General features: G+C 42.4%; 1 protein-coding gene across 1 annotated transcript in view; it reads right to left on the bottom strand.

Annotated features, from left to right (window-relative positions):
• Positions 1-17,185, bottom strand: part of SNX30 (sorting nexin family member 30) — a 50,726-nt gene that overhangs the window by 25,015 nt on the left and 8,526 nt on the right. Inside the window, exon 2 of the mRNA XM_048932464.1 lies at positions 2,505-2,693. Within this exon, the coding sequence (XP_048788421.1) occupies positions 2,505-2,693 (189 nt within the window). The remainder of the gene's footprint in view (positions 1-2,504; positions 2,694-17,185) is intronic.

Below are 17,185 nucleotides of genomic sequence, written 5' to 3'. Positions count from 1 at the left end.
GGTTGATTTTCCCCCTTCCTGCCTCAGAAAAAACATCTTTTAGATAAAATCAGTCTTGAGTACATGTCAGTTTACTTGAAGGACACAGAGATATTATCAAGAACGTCTGGAGCACTTCAATCATTACAGCAAAGGCCATCTAAGTGCCAGCACAAGCTTCACCCATGCTCTCTTCTGGTTTCACTCATTTCCCCTTCTAAGAAAATTTCAGTTATCGGGAAGAAAACAAGGTATGAGAAACAGCAGAGTCAGGTCTGACTTGCTCACCCCATCCTTTCAGGAATTCTTATTCTGCTGCTGTAGAACATGTTAATCCAGAAGACTTGCTGAGGAACACTACTTGGCTCCAGGAAGGAAGCTGTGAAGGCAGGGATACAAGCAAGACCAAGATAACTCCATACTTTCAGCTCTGCTTCACTGCAAGTCTGTTAGACTAAACTTTCTGGACCCTTCCCCAGCCACTACTACCTGCAGACAAAGATGTCAGTACATGGGGAGTCTGGGGCATACTGGAAGACCTCTGTTTCTGCCGTTGCAATAGAAGACCTTTCCCAAAAGAAGGAAGGAAAAAAAAAAAAAAAAAAAAAAAGGCAAACAGGAAAATACTACTGCAGTCACGTTACACTCTTTGTCTACAGTAGTTTCCAGCCGGAGACTCAAGTATGTGTTACAGTAACAAAAATTACATTCCCCTCAGATGACTGGAACAAAACTTGCTCTACAGCTATGAACTACAACCTGAAAGTCGAACCATCAGCACCTACCCTGATCACAGCATCTAAGAATTATTCCTATGCAGCTCTTGCCGTGTTTAATTACTGCTTTCAGCTACAGTGGCTGACAAGGCAATTATCTTGGCATCAAGACTTGTTTGTACAGTAAGAATGAGTCAAGCCATTAATACTGTTAAACTTCCAACCAGATTTTTTCAAACAATAGTAGACTAGATTGTTGACCCAAGGGGTTAGCCAGAAGTTTACAAGAATAAGTAATAAACTCTAATAGGTGAGGTGATTGATGAGGACAAATAATGCACTGTTTTAAAATAGTATTGTAATGCTACGATACAGTAGCACTATGTGCTGCAGTGAGATGCAGAATAAAGCAAGTATTAACAGACAGGTAGGTAGATATGAAACCTGTATAGGTTTTTTAGATTAAGAAAAAAAAGGGACATTGAGTTAACACATCTGTTCTAAGGTAAATACCTTATCCGCCTTCCAGATTCTGGTTTAAGTGAAGCTGTTGAAGCAGGTGAAGAGGAGAGCCATGAGGATTATCAGTGGGCTGGAGTACATTTCCTATGAAGAAAGGAGGGAGGTGGGCTTGTTCATCCTGGAGAAAGTTTTGGGGAGACCTCACTGCAGCCTTACAGCACTTAAAGCATGCTTATAAGTAGGAGGGAGACCAACCAATTGTAATAGGACAAAGGGGAATGGTTTTTACACTAGAAGAGCAGAGATTTAGGTCAAATATTAGGAAGAAATTCCTTAGTCCTCCTTCAACTTAAAACCATTTCCCCTTGGCCTGCTGTTATCTACCCTTTCAAAGAGTTGATTCCCCTGTTTGTAGGCTCTCTTTAAGTACTGAAAGGCTGCAATGAGGTCGCCCCGCAGCCTTCCTTTCTCCAGGCTGAACAAGCCCAGCTCCCTCAGCTTGTCTTCATAGGGGGGCCACGTAAGTAAGTCACAGTAACATAAATCTTTCTGGACAGGTGGATATGGTAGAATCACAGTGAAGCTAGCAGACACTTTTTACATTAGATAACTACAAGTGCCCAAAGAAGATCTCAGTATTACTCAAAGTTGATGCTAATGAGAACATCTAGTTAACAGAAATTAAAGTTCCAGCTGAGAATGCAACAGGCTTTCAGTTTGCTCTTCCTACTATTATAACGAGGTCACATTAATAGCTGGCCTATACTGTTTGAAAAAACTTGCATACTTTCAGGAAACAGTAGCATTCTAATACTACTTAGTTCTAACTATCAACAACTGCAAGAAAGCTAGTTTACATTCAAGGATGAAAATTACAATATTGTGATTTAGATAAGCAGATGACCGAGGAAGTGTGATGGACATTTAAGCAAGTTTAAAGAATTTCAGAGCACAACTGACAAAATGAGTGAAGACTACCAGTGAATTAGCAAGAAGGCTCATTCCTATCAAGCAGAGGTAACTCAAATCAAATGGGTGTAGCATGAAAATTTTTCAAGCTAAAGAAACTGGCTTTTCAAGTTTACAAACAGTTCTGTTTAACAACAAGAGACAAGATCTAAGCTGACACATTAAAAGCTTTATATTACTTCACATACTGAAGTAGTCACAGTTCTGGTAAAAGAAGTAACACCATCAACACATTTATTACAATGTACTGAAAAACATTAAGTTCTAGTACTTAAGATAAAGAGATAGAACACAAGGTATAAACATCCAAAACATTGCCTTCAAAAACAAAACTTTACGAGGGAAAAAGCAATAGAGAAGGAGTTTGTTGCTACGTACCTTTGTTGTAACCCTATATGTGATGTAAGTCTCCATTGTGCATACATGTTTTTTGGGATCATCAACGGTAACAAACAAGTCTTTTGCTTCCCCATCCAAGTCATCATCCAGCTGCAGTCTGTTGAGAAGAGATGAGGAGGAGGCTGGGCTAGAAGTGTCAACTGGTGTGCCATTGGGTAGACTGAGATCCTGTTTTGGAAAAAAAAAAAAAAAAGTTTTAGATACATGAAGAGATTCACCATAAAGTGGTGTTACTAAAGATGCCTATGACAAGCTTCACTGATACGTATTTTTAGCCATTACCACACAATTTCTCCCAGCAGCTTCAAGCCCCTTCCACTACACCCTGGCAACTCTCCAAGTTTGCAGCTTGAATATTAAGTTCAAGAAATGCTAAGCTGTTCCATAAATTGAAAAGAAAGCACATTACCACACTACTTTCCCTTAATACTGAGCAAACCAGTTTACTTCCATGAGAAATCAGAGATATTGTTGAACCAACATAGACTTTGAAAATGAAGCAAGTAGGCAAATTAGGAGACCTACTTGTAAGACAGGCTTTGGACGAAGCAGCAACACTTCAGTTGACTGATGTGAGGTCAGCTTTCCCCTCAAATAATAGACACTCCCATAATAGAGTCAGAAGGGCAAACTCCTATGAGTAACTTCCCATCCAGTTCACTAGATATATGTATGTGCACCTCTCTTCTAGAGTCTTAAGGCCCATGGATACACTGTGCTTTGTTTGAATGTCCTTATCCCCAACTTTCCAATTCCAAGATTATCCTCCAGTGCATAGGGGAAACAGAAGTTAAAAGAACCAGCAAGCAGCCATTGTAGGATGTGGCACACAAGGATTTGGGATGTCTGTAATTCCTTAAAACTCATCCAACAGCAGAAAACAGGGGTTTTAGATCAAACTTTGTATATCCCTACATCTTCAAGGCTTAGAATTCGTATAAACCAGTTCTATGCATCTCTGCCCTGTTTGCATAGTAGAGCTAGCTGACCATGCATAACAGGTTGTATAAGAACATTTGACTAAAGTAAAAAAAAAAAAAGAGTTAAATATTCAAGGCTCTTATTTACAGAGAAGATTGATTGCTGCAGATTGTATTGTTTTTAAGTAGTAGCACAAGATGTTATACATAGAATGTTTCCCTTGCAAGGACAAATGTTCCCCTGGATGCTAGACTTGGTAAAATATCACTACAGTTAGAGCAGCACCTCAATTAGTAGGTGTTTAGTTGAAGAACTACTGCTTAGCCACGGCTTCATTTACTCTTTATGTGGCTAAATAAAACATGTAATTTTAGCTAAGGAATTATTTCTGTGTAAGATCCCATTTGCTTACCAGTATTCCTTACACAGTTGTGTTTTATGCTCCAGCTGGACAAGGGTAATCCTCATCCTCAAAAGTCTTCCTTTCCTTAAGGGTTCAGAATTCTCTCTCAGGTGAGAGATGCAGGAACTTCTTATGAAGGTGTGCCTCTGACAATGGCTAAAATTGATGCTAAGTTGCTACCAGCTTTTATTACAAACCCACCATGACAACACTAGAATTTTAGAGACAGACCCTCTGACCGCCACAATTCCACAGAACAGTGCTTGTACCATTTCCCAGTTTGAGGATTGCTTATGTAATTGGGAGAATAATACTTTATAACTTAGACATTTGGGGGAAAGGGAGATCTAAATTACTGCCTATGAACAGACATTAGATACATTCTCTCGGGTAACGCTCAGAAGAGGCTGTGAACACATGAAACGCTGTAGAATTAACTCAGAAATGAAGGAGAAGGCAGGCACTAAGATGCTCTTTTAAGAGGGCAAAGGAGAAGGATGAACATGGCACAGCTTGCCAGCTCATATGCGAGGTAGCTATCCTGAACCACACAAGAAGCATCTGGCTCAGACTGAATATAGAAGGAGCCTGTGTAACAAGAAGATGCAATGCCACAACAACTTGGAAGAAAAAAGTTCTGCTAGAATCAGGAAAACAGAATAAGCAAATGTAAGGCTAAGAGGAGAAGCAAGAGATGGCTACAGAAATTCTGCAGTTCAGCTAGACAGGCAAATTTGGCTAAGCACAGTAAAGAGCAATGAAATCCCTGGGACACTGCAGCAGCTGTAGACAAGTTTGTTCTTACTTCCAAAAAGAACAGGCAGCTCTTGACTGCCCATATGCAATATGCATTAGTGTAAGATAAGTTGTGCCAGAACTGAAGCAAGTTCTAAACTTACAGTATGGAAATGAATTAACTGCGGAAACGGTTTAAACGTGATCGAACAGGAGATTCTTGAAAGCCTGTAAAAAAAAAACCCTTCCAAAAGGCAACTTAGGAGATTCCACTGTGTTCTTTAACTTACAACAATTCTACGTGAAGTTGTTAGAACAACTGGAAGAAGGCTTAAAGGTGAAACACATGGCTTATAGGCACAAAGTCAAGAATTTTTTTCACCACTTATGTTGGAAGTCTACAATAACCGTATTAACACACCTTGCACTATTTAAGCAGGTCAAAGGTCTGCAAAGGCTGGAATCCAATCTAGTCTACTTGAGTATGTTCTTGAAGTCATAGTTCTGTGAAATGTCTCAGGTCTTAAAACAAAGGCTGTGAATAGTTTCACCCAATTTTGGCTTTGGATTAAATGCTCCAATCTAGATTAAGCATAATTTCTACACTACCTCTGATTAGGAGCTGGAAGGCTGCAAGCTGTGGCTGGGGAAAGGACAGAAGAAGCATATATGTAAAATGCTACTACGCTACACAGCTTCACTTCTGATGGCAAAAGCCTTCCCCCAGTCACTCAGGGCTGGCATCATGCATTGCTGTTTAGCTATGTCTCAGCAGCTGAAGGTCAAGTCAGAAGCCACCTGTTTGTCCTTAGCAATGGGTGGAGCCTCCAGGCTAGCTGCACAAAATAAGGAACTGCTGGAGTCTTCATTTAGGAGCAGGCTAGATCCCTTTGTTGAAATATTAACCGTTGCTAGAAAGAAGTAGGCTTTCAAGCGTCTTAGCAGATGGCCCTCCAATATGAGTTGTCTCAGCCAGTAATCCTGACACAGAGCACTTCTGCATCATGTCAATTGGCAATGGCATTCTTCCACAAGGTTTGCGGGATTTTTGCAGTTGGGGAAGCAAGACCGCATCATCTGTTCTAGCCTACTTTTACCATAGAAAGAGGAGTCAGTCCTGCAAAGCTTGGCAGGAAAAGAAATACGCATCCATCTGCACTTCCTGCCAGCACAATTGTAATACCTAAGAGCATTTGAAATACTGCTAATATTAAATGTTTCAAATAACAAGAGTCTGGCTTCAGTTCCAGGGACCCATGCATCAGCTTCATCTTTGGCAGGACAAGGTAGCTACTGTTCTAATAACATAGCTGCATTATGAGATCAGCACAGTCCAAGTTCTAGCAGGTACCTCCTGCTTACAAATATAGATATTTTTAAATATAGATATCTATATGCTTATAGACAAAGAGCCTTTTTCAAGCAGCACCTAATAAAGTAAACTCTTCCTGCCACGAATCAGAGCAGAACCACAACAGTGATGAGAAAAGGCAGCTTCTGGTTCCAGGTAAATGGAATGAACGACAGGTTCTTTCTGCAGACTCTGAGTCCCAGGAATTATCTCAGAAGATTTCCTCAGATTTCAAATCTTCTACTGTAAATAAGAAAAATTCCTCACCTTCTTAGACCACCTGTCACCTGCAGAAGCAGGTCGGGTGAAAGTCTAGCAAAGCCTCGGTTACAACCTATGGCAGAAATAAGTCAACATTCAGACCTCCAGGCCTGTGATTACTGCTCGAGACTTTTGTGCACAGCTCTACAACTACCTACTGATAATCAGACTCTGCACAGATTCTTGTGGAGTTTACAGAACTCATCAAAATACCCAGACTTTTGGATGCATGAGATGACTCTAGAAGCAAGGATTTGGTTTCCTAGCATGCAGCACAAACAGGAGCTAATGTCTGCTCTAGATCCATGAGCCCTGCCAACTATACAGGCTGCTATTTGGTAAGGAAGCAGCTTCATATTCTTCTGTTGGATCATTCAGCCCAAACACTATGACTGGTTAGCCTGCCCAGAAATATCCTAAGTCTTTCAAGAAACTGAGTTTCAGCTGAATTTTATAAACTTGAAGCCAGTACGTGATATGCAGAATGAGTAGGTCAGTTTCCAGTTGATCTTATCTTCTCCCTCCATGTCCTCAGGACACTTTCCAAGACTCTAGATTTACACAGCAGCTTGAATCCACATGAAGTAAAACTTCAAGAGCTTGGTATTCATTCTTCTGGAAGGCAGCATGCCCCCCACTGGAATAGTACACACCAGAGGGAGAATGCATTTAGGATGCAATCCTAGAAGGCTAAAAGCAGGGTCTAAACTTCTGTAGGTTTTGGTTTATTTTCAATTGAAGATCATGTATTCTTCAGCCCAAAATCCCAGCTTCTAAAAATTCAACTTTTTCACCTATCCTGAGTTAGCAAGTGAGTAGCTTACCTGGATAGTAAACCCACTGAAGCAGTTGTCCACAAAGAAAATGAAAAAGGTGGTTCCACTAGGTTTGAGTCACAAAATCATTAAGGTTGGAAAAGATCTCTAAGATCATCTAGTCTGGTTCACCTGCCACCAATTCGGCCAAGTAAACAGTGTTCCTTAGCACCACATCTCCACATTTCTTGAATGCCACCAGGGATTCTACTACCTCCTTAGGCAGCCCATTCCAGTGCCTGACCAGTCTTTTGGAGAAGTTTTTCCTAATGTCCAACCTGAACCTCCCCTAGTGTAATTTGATGTCCTTCAGTCTTGTCCTATCACTGGTTATCTGGGAGAATAGATTGAGCCCCACCTCAACACAGCCTCCTTTCAGGTAGTTGCAGAGGGCAGTAAGCTTGCCCCAAGCCAGTTTCCTCAGTCACTCCTCGTAAGTCTTGTGCTCTAGTCCCCTCACCAGCTTTGCTGGACTTCTCTAAACATGCCCCAAGGCCTCAGTGTTTGTAGCAAAGGGTCCAAATCTGACCACAAAACTCAAGGTGCAGCCTCACTAGAGATAAGTACAGGGGGACAGTCACATCACTGGTCCTGCTGGCTATGCTGTTTCTGATACAAGCCAGGATACCACTGGCCTTCTTGCCCACCTGGGCACACTGCTGGCTCACGTTCAGTGAGTGTCAACCAACACACCCACATCCTTTTCCTCTGCAAAGCCTTCCAGCCACTCTGCCCCAAGCCTGCAGCACTGCACAGGGTTCTTGTGCCCAAAGTGCCGGGATCAGACATGCTGAACTTCCTCCCAGCTTGGTGTTGTCATCTCCAGTCTTACTGAGGGTACACTTCATTCCCTCATTCAGGTCATCAACAAAGATATTAAGCTGGACGGGTCCTAGTGCCAACCCCTGTAAAATATCACTCATGATGGGTCACCAGCTGGATTTCACTCCATCCACCATCACTCCCTGGGCCTGGCCATTCAGTCAGATCCTTACTCAGCAAAGAATGTACCAAGCCACAGGCTGTCAGGTTTCCCAGGAGAATACTATGGGAGACATTGTCAAAGGTTTTGCTGAAGTCTAGGTAGATAGACTACAACAACAGCCTTTCCCTCATCCACCAGGCATGTTACCTGGTCATAGAAGGAGATTATGTTGGTCAAGCAGGACTGGCCTTTCAAGAACCTATGCTGGCAGGGCCTGATCCCCCCAGTTGTTCTGCACATGTTGCGTGATTTCACTTAAGATGATCCTGGCACCAAAGTCAGGCTGACAGACCTACAGTTTGCTGGATCCTCCTTATGACCCTTCTTGTAGACAGGGGACACACTGGCAAGCCTCCAGTCCTCTGGGACCATTTGGTTTACCAGGACCACTGATGGGTGGAAAATGGCTTGGCAATCATCTCTGTCAGCATCCTCAGGTGGATCCCATCTGGCCTCACGGACCTGTGACAGTCCAGGTGGAGTGACAAGTCTCTGACTGTTTTGATCTGAACTTTGAGGGGTTTACTCTGCTCTCAACCCAGACTTCCAGGTCAGGAGCTTATCCCAAGGACAACAGGTCTGGCAATTAAATGCAGACACAAAGCAGATACTGAGAACTTTCCTTATCCTCAGTGGTCATGTTTCCCACCACATCTAGTAAAGGATGAACATTAATTCATTTGTGAAAAGATTTTTTGTTCTCTTTCTACAGTGGCCAAATTGAGCTCAACTGAGCTTTAGCCTTCCCAGTTTTTTCCCTGCATATCCTAGCAATTTCCTTGTTCTTTTCCCGAGGTTGCCTGTCCCTCCTTCCTCAGGAGATAGATTTTCTTTTTTCTCGTGGAGCATCAGAAAACATTTCCTAATCAGCCACAATTCTTCTTCCTCACTGGCTCATCTTACAGCATGGGAGGGTGAGGGAACAGCCTGCTCCTGCACCTCTAAGACTTCTCTATCAAGGAGCGTCCAGCCCTCCTGTACCACTTCACCCTTCAGAACTGAATCCCAAGAGACCTTCCCAACCAGTGTCCTGCACAGTTCAAAGTCTGCCCTTCAAAGTCCAAGGCAGCAGTTTTGCTGGGCCCTCTTTCTGACTTCGTGAAGAATTGAGAACTCTTACGATTTCATGGTCGCTCTACCCAAAACAGATCCCGACCTCCTCATCTCCCACCAGACCTCCTCTGTTTGTGTACAACAGATCTAGCAGGTGAGCTCCCTCACCAGCTGCAACAGGAAGTTGTCTTCCATACACCCTAGAAACCTCCTAGACTGGTTCCTCTGCGCTGTATTGTATTTCTAGCATAGATTAAAGAAGGTGAAATTGCCCATGAGAACAAGGGAAGGCAATCACTCAGTTTTTGCCAGCTGCTTACAGAACACGTCATCCATCTCTTTATCCTGGTTAGGCGGTCTATAACCGACTCTCACCAGGATGGCCACCTTGGTGGCCATCCTCCTGACCTTCACCCGTAGAGACTCAACTTTATCATTCCCAGTTCAGAGCACTACAACACTGAAATGCCCTCTAACAAAGAGCCACACCACCACCCCTCCTTCCCTGCCTTTCTGAAGACTTTATAGCCATCCACTGCAGCACTCCAGTCATGAGAGTGATCCCACCATCTTCAGTAACGACAACTAAGTCACAGTTTGCCCATACTACAATGGCTTCCAGCTACTCTTCTTTTACAGAAAAGAAGGCTCCAGGGAGATCACACTGTGGCCTTCCAGTACTTGAAGTGAACATATGAACAGGAGGGAGCATGACTGTTTAAAAGGGTATAGGAAGAGGGGGAATGGTTTTAAACTAAGATGGGGAGGTTTAGGTTAGATATTACAAGGAAGTTTTTCCACACAGAAGATGGTGATGCACTGGAACTCCTCCAGGTTGCCCAAGGAGCTTGTGGCTGCCCAATCCCTGGAGGCATTCAAGGCCATGCTGGATGTGGCTCTGGGCAGCCTGGTCTGGTGGTTGGAAACTTTGTGCATGGCAGGGAGGTTGAAACTAGATGATCACTATGGTTCTTTTCAGCCCAGGCCATTCTATGATTCTATTATATGGTTCTACAGTTCTGCTGTTTGTTGCCCAAGCTGCTTGTATTGGTGAAGATGCACTTCAGCTGAGCCATCTGCCTCATCCCCTACTCAGGCACTGTTTCCCCAGGCTCATCTCAAGCAGTCCTGCTTTTATCCCCTTCCCCTTTCATACCTTTCAAAGCTCTCAATGAGCTTTGCCAGCTTCTGCGCTAGGATTTGTTCCCTCTTTGTGACAGGCGAGACCCATCAGCAGCCCTTAGGTCAGGTGCTGACTAAACTGCCCCAAAAGTTGTCCAAGCACAGATAATCTCACTTCTGAAAAGGATTAGCCTGAAGCTACCTGATGTTGCAAGTACTTTGTTCTCATTAAACAGGTATAAAATGACGTAAGAGACATCTGGAGACCATATGGAAATGTTGCTGTTTAGAGGCAAAGTTAAGTACACGCATCTTCAATTAATCCTACCAACATCAGTGATTTTACACCCAGGTCTGTATCACTTGTGGAGCCTTGCTGTTTTGTTTCTACACTTAAACTGCCACATTTTCCTCCTTGTGCTTCAAGGCATTTTGTTGCCTTCCATTTCTCAGAGGCACAACCACAGACAGAGTGATGGCAAGGAGACAGTGATTCCATGCAGTGATTACAGTTGGGCTCTGGAACAGTCTTATTTTCATACCTCCAGTACTTAACAGTAAGTCTTAGCAGAATTGCTGCTGGTGACTGGAAAACTAAAGTAGTTTAAACACAAGCATTCAAAAACACTATAAAAGCTTGTATTAACTTGGCTCTCACAGACATGCTCACAGCATGACTTATCCCAGAGAGTTCTGAGGGAAGGTAGCTTAGGTTTCTGGAGTTCTCTACCACTGATCTGCACAGGTCAGCTCTAGGTGGGAAGAGAATACACATTTCCATTCTCCAGTTCATCCAGATCATGTCACTAACAGCACAGTTCCCCTCTGAAGGATCTCACCAAGCACCTGCACAAGACTGTTATCCAATACCAGCTGCAGGCAAATACATAAATTCTCTTCAGATATAAGTCAAGGGAAGAAAAGGTATTTGCATCCCCCTTGCTCAGTTTAATTGCTTTCCAGGCATTAGTATCTTTGTTTACCACATGTCCCCTTTGTTTCCTTGCACAACCCACTGAAAGTAATCAAAGCAAGGAGGCAGACTGCAAGGAAGGACAAATGCTATGGACACACTGAGAAAAGGAAGAAGAAAGAGCAGTCTTTCTCTGCAAGATAAAAGAAACAAAACACCCACACAGTTAACTGAAACTCCAAAGCCTTACAAATTCCCAAGAGAAAGTAACACATAATTTCTACATCGATCCACAAACAGAATGGTGTTAAACTGCATTTTGACAAAAGCTGCAAGAACCACCCTCCAACTGGACCTGTAATTCTAGGAAAGGGGAAGTGTGCACAGAGACATCAGCTCCTGACATCCCTCTCCATAAAGAGGAACAAGAGCACTGTGTGGGGGCATACTCACCAGAAACTAGTTTGCACTTTCAAAAGTAGTCTGAATTCCCACTGTATTAATAATCTAGAATCAGATTGCAAAATTGAGGCTATTTTAAGAGTAACACAGACTGAGCTCTAGTGAGAAGCAAGCCTTCTTGCTATCACCTGGAAATATATCAGTAGAGGAGCGACAGTGCCAAGCACCGAAAGATCACAGGCACCGATCTTTCACCTTCCAGCTCTAGAAGATATTATGCAGCAAGCTGGTTGGGCAGAAAGCCCTAATGGAGCATGCACGCATCCAAACCTCACTTCCAGCATTTCCAGCAGTATTACTGGTATTCTGTGCATCCAACCAACAAGCTACTTCTGAGGTCTGACTAGATAAAGACCGTATCAGTTTGCTCTTGGGAAATTTTAAGTATGTGTTACAGTGCAGCAAGTTGCCAAAGCCATGAACCCTGATGATTTTATTCTGTAACTCATCACTCAAACTAATATTTCTCCTATGTAGGTCTACGCTGCCTAGAAACTTAGAACTTCCCAGTACCCCTAAAAACACATAAATTTCAGATACAGCAGCTGATCTTAATGGCATGCAGTTTAGTACCACCTACGACCTGGAAGCACTCTTGCTAACAAAGGTATCACTCTTAGAGGACTTTGTGTTTGTACTACAGCCTATTTGGCTGGACAGGGAAACACTAAAACAAATGCACTTCAGAGACACTACAAACTGACACAGACAGGTCCCAAGCATTCTCATGCAGGTCATGGGATTCTTACCTCTTCCCTCAGGCTAACAGCCAAGCTTACAGGATGGATTATTTTACTCTGTGGTTTGTTTTCCCATAAATCACCTCAGTTAGGCTAACCAGAGCAAAAATGTGGGCACAGAAGTGTTTCCTGCAAACAGTATTTTCAGTAAGAGCAACCTCTTAGCTATGTCCCAAGGGTCTCCAGAGACTTGGCAACAATATGCCTTATTTCCACTATTTCTGTGCAGGCAGTCATAGAAAGGTGTCATATACCAGACCAGACCATCTGCTCACACAGTCTGGCTAGCTGCCTATTTCCTCACAGACTCCTTAAGAGAGCAGCCCCTTTTCCTAATCTGAAGAGAAAGCTATGGATTGCCACACTGAAGTTGAAAGCAGTTCCAGTTATACTTTAAAAATTAGGGTAATGAGTAGCATCTCACTAATGTTTTTACAGCAGTTAAGACAAATCTATCAATATTACTAATAAGCTGTGCTACTTGTGAACAAAAGCAAAAAGGCTTTAGGGACCAAGCACCTGAACTATGCATGTTGTTATTCTGAGTAGTCATTACTTCAGTAAAATGGAAAGGGATAAGACATTTTTGACTTACTAACTCTCACTAACAGGACGCACACTTCTCCACACCCTTTGAACAGAAAGGAAAGTAAGGAGTTACAGGATGCTTGCCTCACCCTACAAACCCCTTTCTGTGGCAAGTTACTTTAGTATGCAAAAAGATACTTCAACAAGTTCACAGGATGAACTGTTCTCTTGTAAGACGTTCCCAGATCCCAGGTTAGATTCTACATCAGTCCACAAAGCAGAGTCCTTGCAGAAAGCTTTATTTAGCTTGCTGAGTGGAAAGCCAATCTGGCTACTACCCAGCAAGATTAATTCATAGATAAGTCAAAGCTGTAGAAAGTAATGGAAGTGCCTGTGACCTGACAGAACACACGTGAGTTTAATGTTTGAGTAGGCTTGGTTTTGCATCCTTCAGCAGAGCATACTTGTGTGGTTTCTTTCTTCTGGTCCTCAGCAGAAGGGAAGAGGCAGCAGTGCCCTCGGAGCACAGATTTCCACAAACTGCAGAAGGTTCATGTTTTCAGAAACATTCAGAAAGACCTTTTGAATCAAAACTTAATTACTGTTCCCTAGCTGTGTACAGTTCCATGTCCTTCCAATACTGTTTTAAGAATACTGCTCATTTACAAGACTTGAATTACTGTGAATGGGATTCTGTAGCTGTGCACACAGAAAGACCATAAACCATTTAAACATGCTAAAAAGCACCTTGATAATTAACATGTCTAACACACCCACAGTTTTGTTTCAAGCTTTGTTTTCAGAACCTTAGCTATCACTGTCTAAGAGCAGAGCAGCAGCAAGGATTCAGACTTCAAGCAGGAAAAATCTGAATTCAGCATATGACTAGGAGTCATCCACACTCCAAGAAGGCAGAATTTATATTTGATTAAAGACTGGACAAGCTTAACAAACTGTTCTAACTAAACTGCTTTCTTTTAGAAACAACCCTTCAGATATACCTGATACCGCTTCTTTCCCATTCATACTCTAGTAGAAGCATATTTAGGTGGGTTGCAGATTTAACCTTTACCTTGGTATCCACAGTACTGATTGGGATGAAATGCTCCTAAGAGCAAACAGCAACATTTTAAAAATCTGAACAGACGCAAAGGCCTTTGTTCTGTACGTCTAGGGAAAGGAGAGAGAAAAAATGGGAAGAGAAGATAAGAGAAGGCTGGAAAGCAGCTATTCTGGCCACTGCTGTGTTTAAACAAGTACAAATACACTTCCACTTCGCATTGTGACACAGATTTCTCATGCTCACCACTTCAGATATGTTGCATTATTAGCATTCCCCCAGACAGCGTAAACAGAGCTTCATGAAAGCAAATCAGACTGTCTGTTCATCTCACATTTTAATCTCAAGCTCTGGAAGAGTTGGAGGAGAGCGCACTCGGAGGAGCTCTCAGAGATAGTCTGCAGGTGCAGTTTATGGGACAGTCCTCAATTACATTTGCTGATTAATAGTATGTTTTCCAGCAGAATGGGATTTGCTCCAAAGAGGGGAAATAAACAAAGTGCATAACTGTTGGAAGCAAAAAAAGAAAAAAGAAAAAAAAAAAGAAAAAGCCAGTTAAGACTACTTCATTCTCCACTTCAAGGAAGGTGAGTACACGTTTTCTCACAATACAAGAAAAACAACTTATCTAGAGTCCAATAAGAGGGAAAAACAAGGGATGAAATCTATTTTCTGACTTGTCTGCAGAAACACCCTTAATTTTTATGGCCCTAGGCTCATGGCAGGCACTGTGGCACATACAGACATTTACCACAAAAGGACTGCAAGAGCTAAAGTACACTGATCCAGGAGCATGCTGGTCAGCAAAATGAAAGCCAGCGTACACATCCTCAAGAGGCCATGATGATCAGTGACAATAAGTGGTATTGATTAAAAACTTTCCAGGGACAGTCTTGGTAACAATCCAAAACACAGCTCTGTATTGGCAGCACACAAGACTTTCACATCCAATCAGCCTTGAAGGAGTATTTAAAAGGCAACAGCAAAAGTGCCAGTCCTACCCAGGTAAGCATGGGTTTAGGCACTGCCTGGAGCAATTGCCATTCAAAAATGTGTCCATGCTTTCGCCACTGAGTTAGCAGGAAATTGTTCTTGCAAACACCATCCGCAGCACCAAGGGAAAGGAGGCCTCTCTGCCATTAAACAAGGCATGCACTGAAACATATTCCTTTCATGCTACCTCATATCATTCAAAGTTAATAGAAAAGGAAGGCCAACTGTGCAGACTCGGTTTAATGCAAGTTTTTAGGATCCCAGGATGCCCTTCAGAAGGATGCAACTAGTTCCACTAAAGCACTGTACAGCAACACTTCCCCATGTGGGCATGGGGAACATGCTTCCAGCTTTATCAGTCCATACAACAGAGAAGCTCTACCTCTTGCCAATGTTTCGGTGTTAAGAGTCTACTAGGTACTTTCATCAGATTAGCACTGTTAGTGTGGTTTAGCCTTCATTTTTTAAGCTTCAATACTACTCGAATCCAGAACAGAGAATGAGAATCAGGCTTAGAAGCCATTAACAGCATGACAGACCACTTCAATTATCCTTTTCCTAGGCAAGCCAATTCTTCTCACAAGAATGCCCATCACACTCCTTAAATTTAGGGCAACATCTGGAAGCAAGTAAATCCAGTTGCTATTTACATTTAATTTTATTTTCATGGCAGGTGGAGTACTAAACATTTTTAAGATGCTCCTCCATACTAGTGCAGCTCTCTTCAGCCTAAGATGCATAAGGACACAAACCTGAATCAAACAGCATTCCTTCTTTAGAATCTACAGAGAAACAACCACTTTCCAGCGTAGCTTCTTGCCTACTGCTTATTGCTTCACTGGAGAAACACTGCAGAAGCTCTGGATGTGGATGTGGTCCTAACTAGATCCACTAAACTCACATTCCCTATATGCTTATTCAGACAGATACTTTCTCTTTGGGCATTACAGCATTACCCATAGCAGAAGACAACATTTTCTCCTGCTCCCCTACCCCCATATAAGAAATAAAACAGGTCCCAAAAACTGTTTTGTAGGTTGGTCCAGCACTAGGAACTAAACTAATTAAAAAGCTGCAACTCACTGCAATTGTTTTTCATCCTCAGTTTGTCATGGCAGCGTTGCTAGTCCTAATTTGCTGTTAGCTATTGCCCTTAGTTACAGTAAGAAAAACAGATTCCCTTGTTTTTCAAGAATTTACTAGCAGACTTTTACTTTAGGGTTGCAGCTGCCACCCTAAGGTGTTAAGGTGTTTTGTTGTTGTTGTTGTTTTGGTTGAGAGGGTCTTTTTGTCCAGTTTGCTTTTTTTTTTTTTATGGTGTTGGGTTTTTGCTTTTTTTGTTTGTCTTCTGACTCACTTCACTGTATACAGGATAGCTTGGTCTGCGAGCTTTACTGCAAATCTGGCTCAGGCTGTTGAATTAGCAACAGCTTTCAGAGTCAGAACAGCTCTGCACCGAATATCATGCTCAAGGGTTGCAGAGAACACATTTTAGCGATGTTGCTTCAGAGAAACACACAAGATCAAACACCATTTTTAACTGCTGCAGTGCGCTCTGCAGACTGAGAACACACACATTTGCAGCACCTAAACTGTCCTCGAGATGGTAAGTAGGTTTTAATTTAGCTAAGCTAATACTAAGTTACACCTCACTGCACTGTAAAAGCTCCTGTCTCATTCCCTGACCTATTTAGAGAGACCAGCCTCTCCACACAGATAAGGATGTGAGTGGCTACTGCAGCAGCTAGATGATGTATCTGAGATACCAGAGAGGTAGTCTGCAATGCTAGAAGAAATCAGGACAATAGCTTGCAGGTTAATCTTGGAACTGACATCTCCCACATCCACGTGTCAACGGGAAGGCCTTGGAATTCATCCTTTATCACTCAGGTCATTAGTTGCAGAAATAATGCTGCCTGAGGTTTATCACAAGCCTCTGCGATACGTACAGAGAATGATGTGCCCTAAGAGAAAAGATGTCCTAAAAGAAAAGACCGTTTGAACCTATTTATCCTGTGTACTCTGCCCTGCTTACCATTAGGGAGCCCACAGAGCACTTAGCAGCTCTCTTAGGTCTGAGAGGTTCCAGCAGAAGCAGCCCAAAAGATTCTTTCCAACCACCAAGCATAACTTTTTCCACAATGACCAAAAACAAGTCACTGCCAAGACTCACCCTTCTAAAACATAGCTGAAGTTAAGAACCAAGTTCCTGTATGTATGTTTTCAATGTCTGACTGTTTTCAGCGCTCTTTGTCATAAACTATTATAAAAGTAATATTTTAGAAAAGATTATGAAAGCTTATGCAATTATGAAAGAT

This window comes from Lagopus muta, chromosome Z, assembly GCF_023343835.1.
Source record: "Lagopus muta isolate bLagMut1 chromosome Z, bLagMut1 primary, whole genome shotgun sequence".
In the NCBI taxonomy this organism is placed as follows: domain Eukaryota; kingdom Metazoa; phylum Chordata; class Aves; order Galliformes; family Phasianidae; genus Lagopus; species Lagopus muta.
Note: the sequence above shows the minus strand (reverse complement) of the source record. Positions and strands in the feature narration are given on the sequence as shown.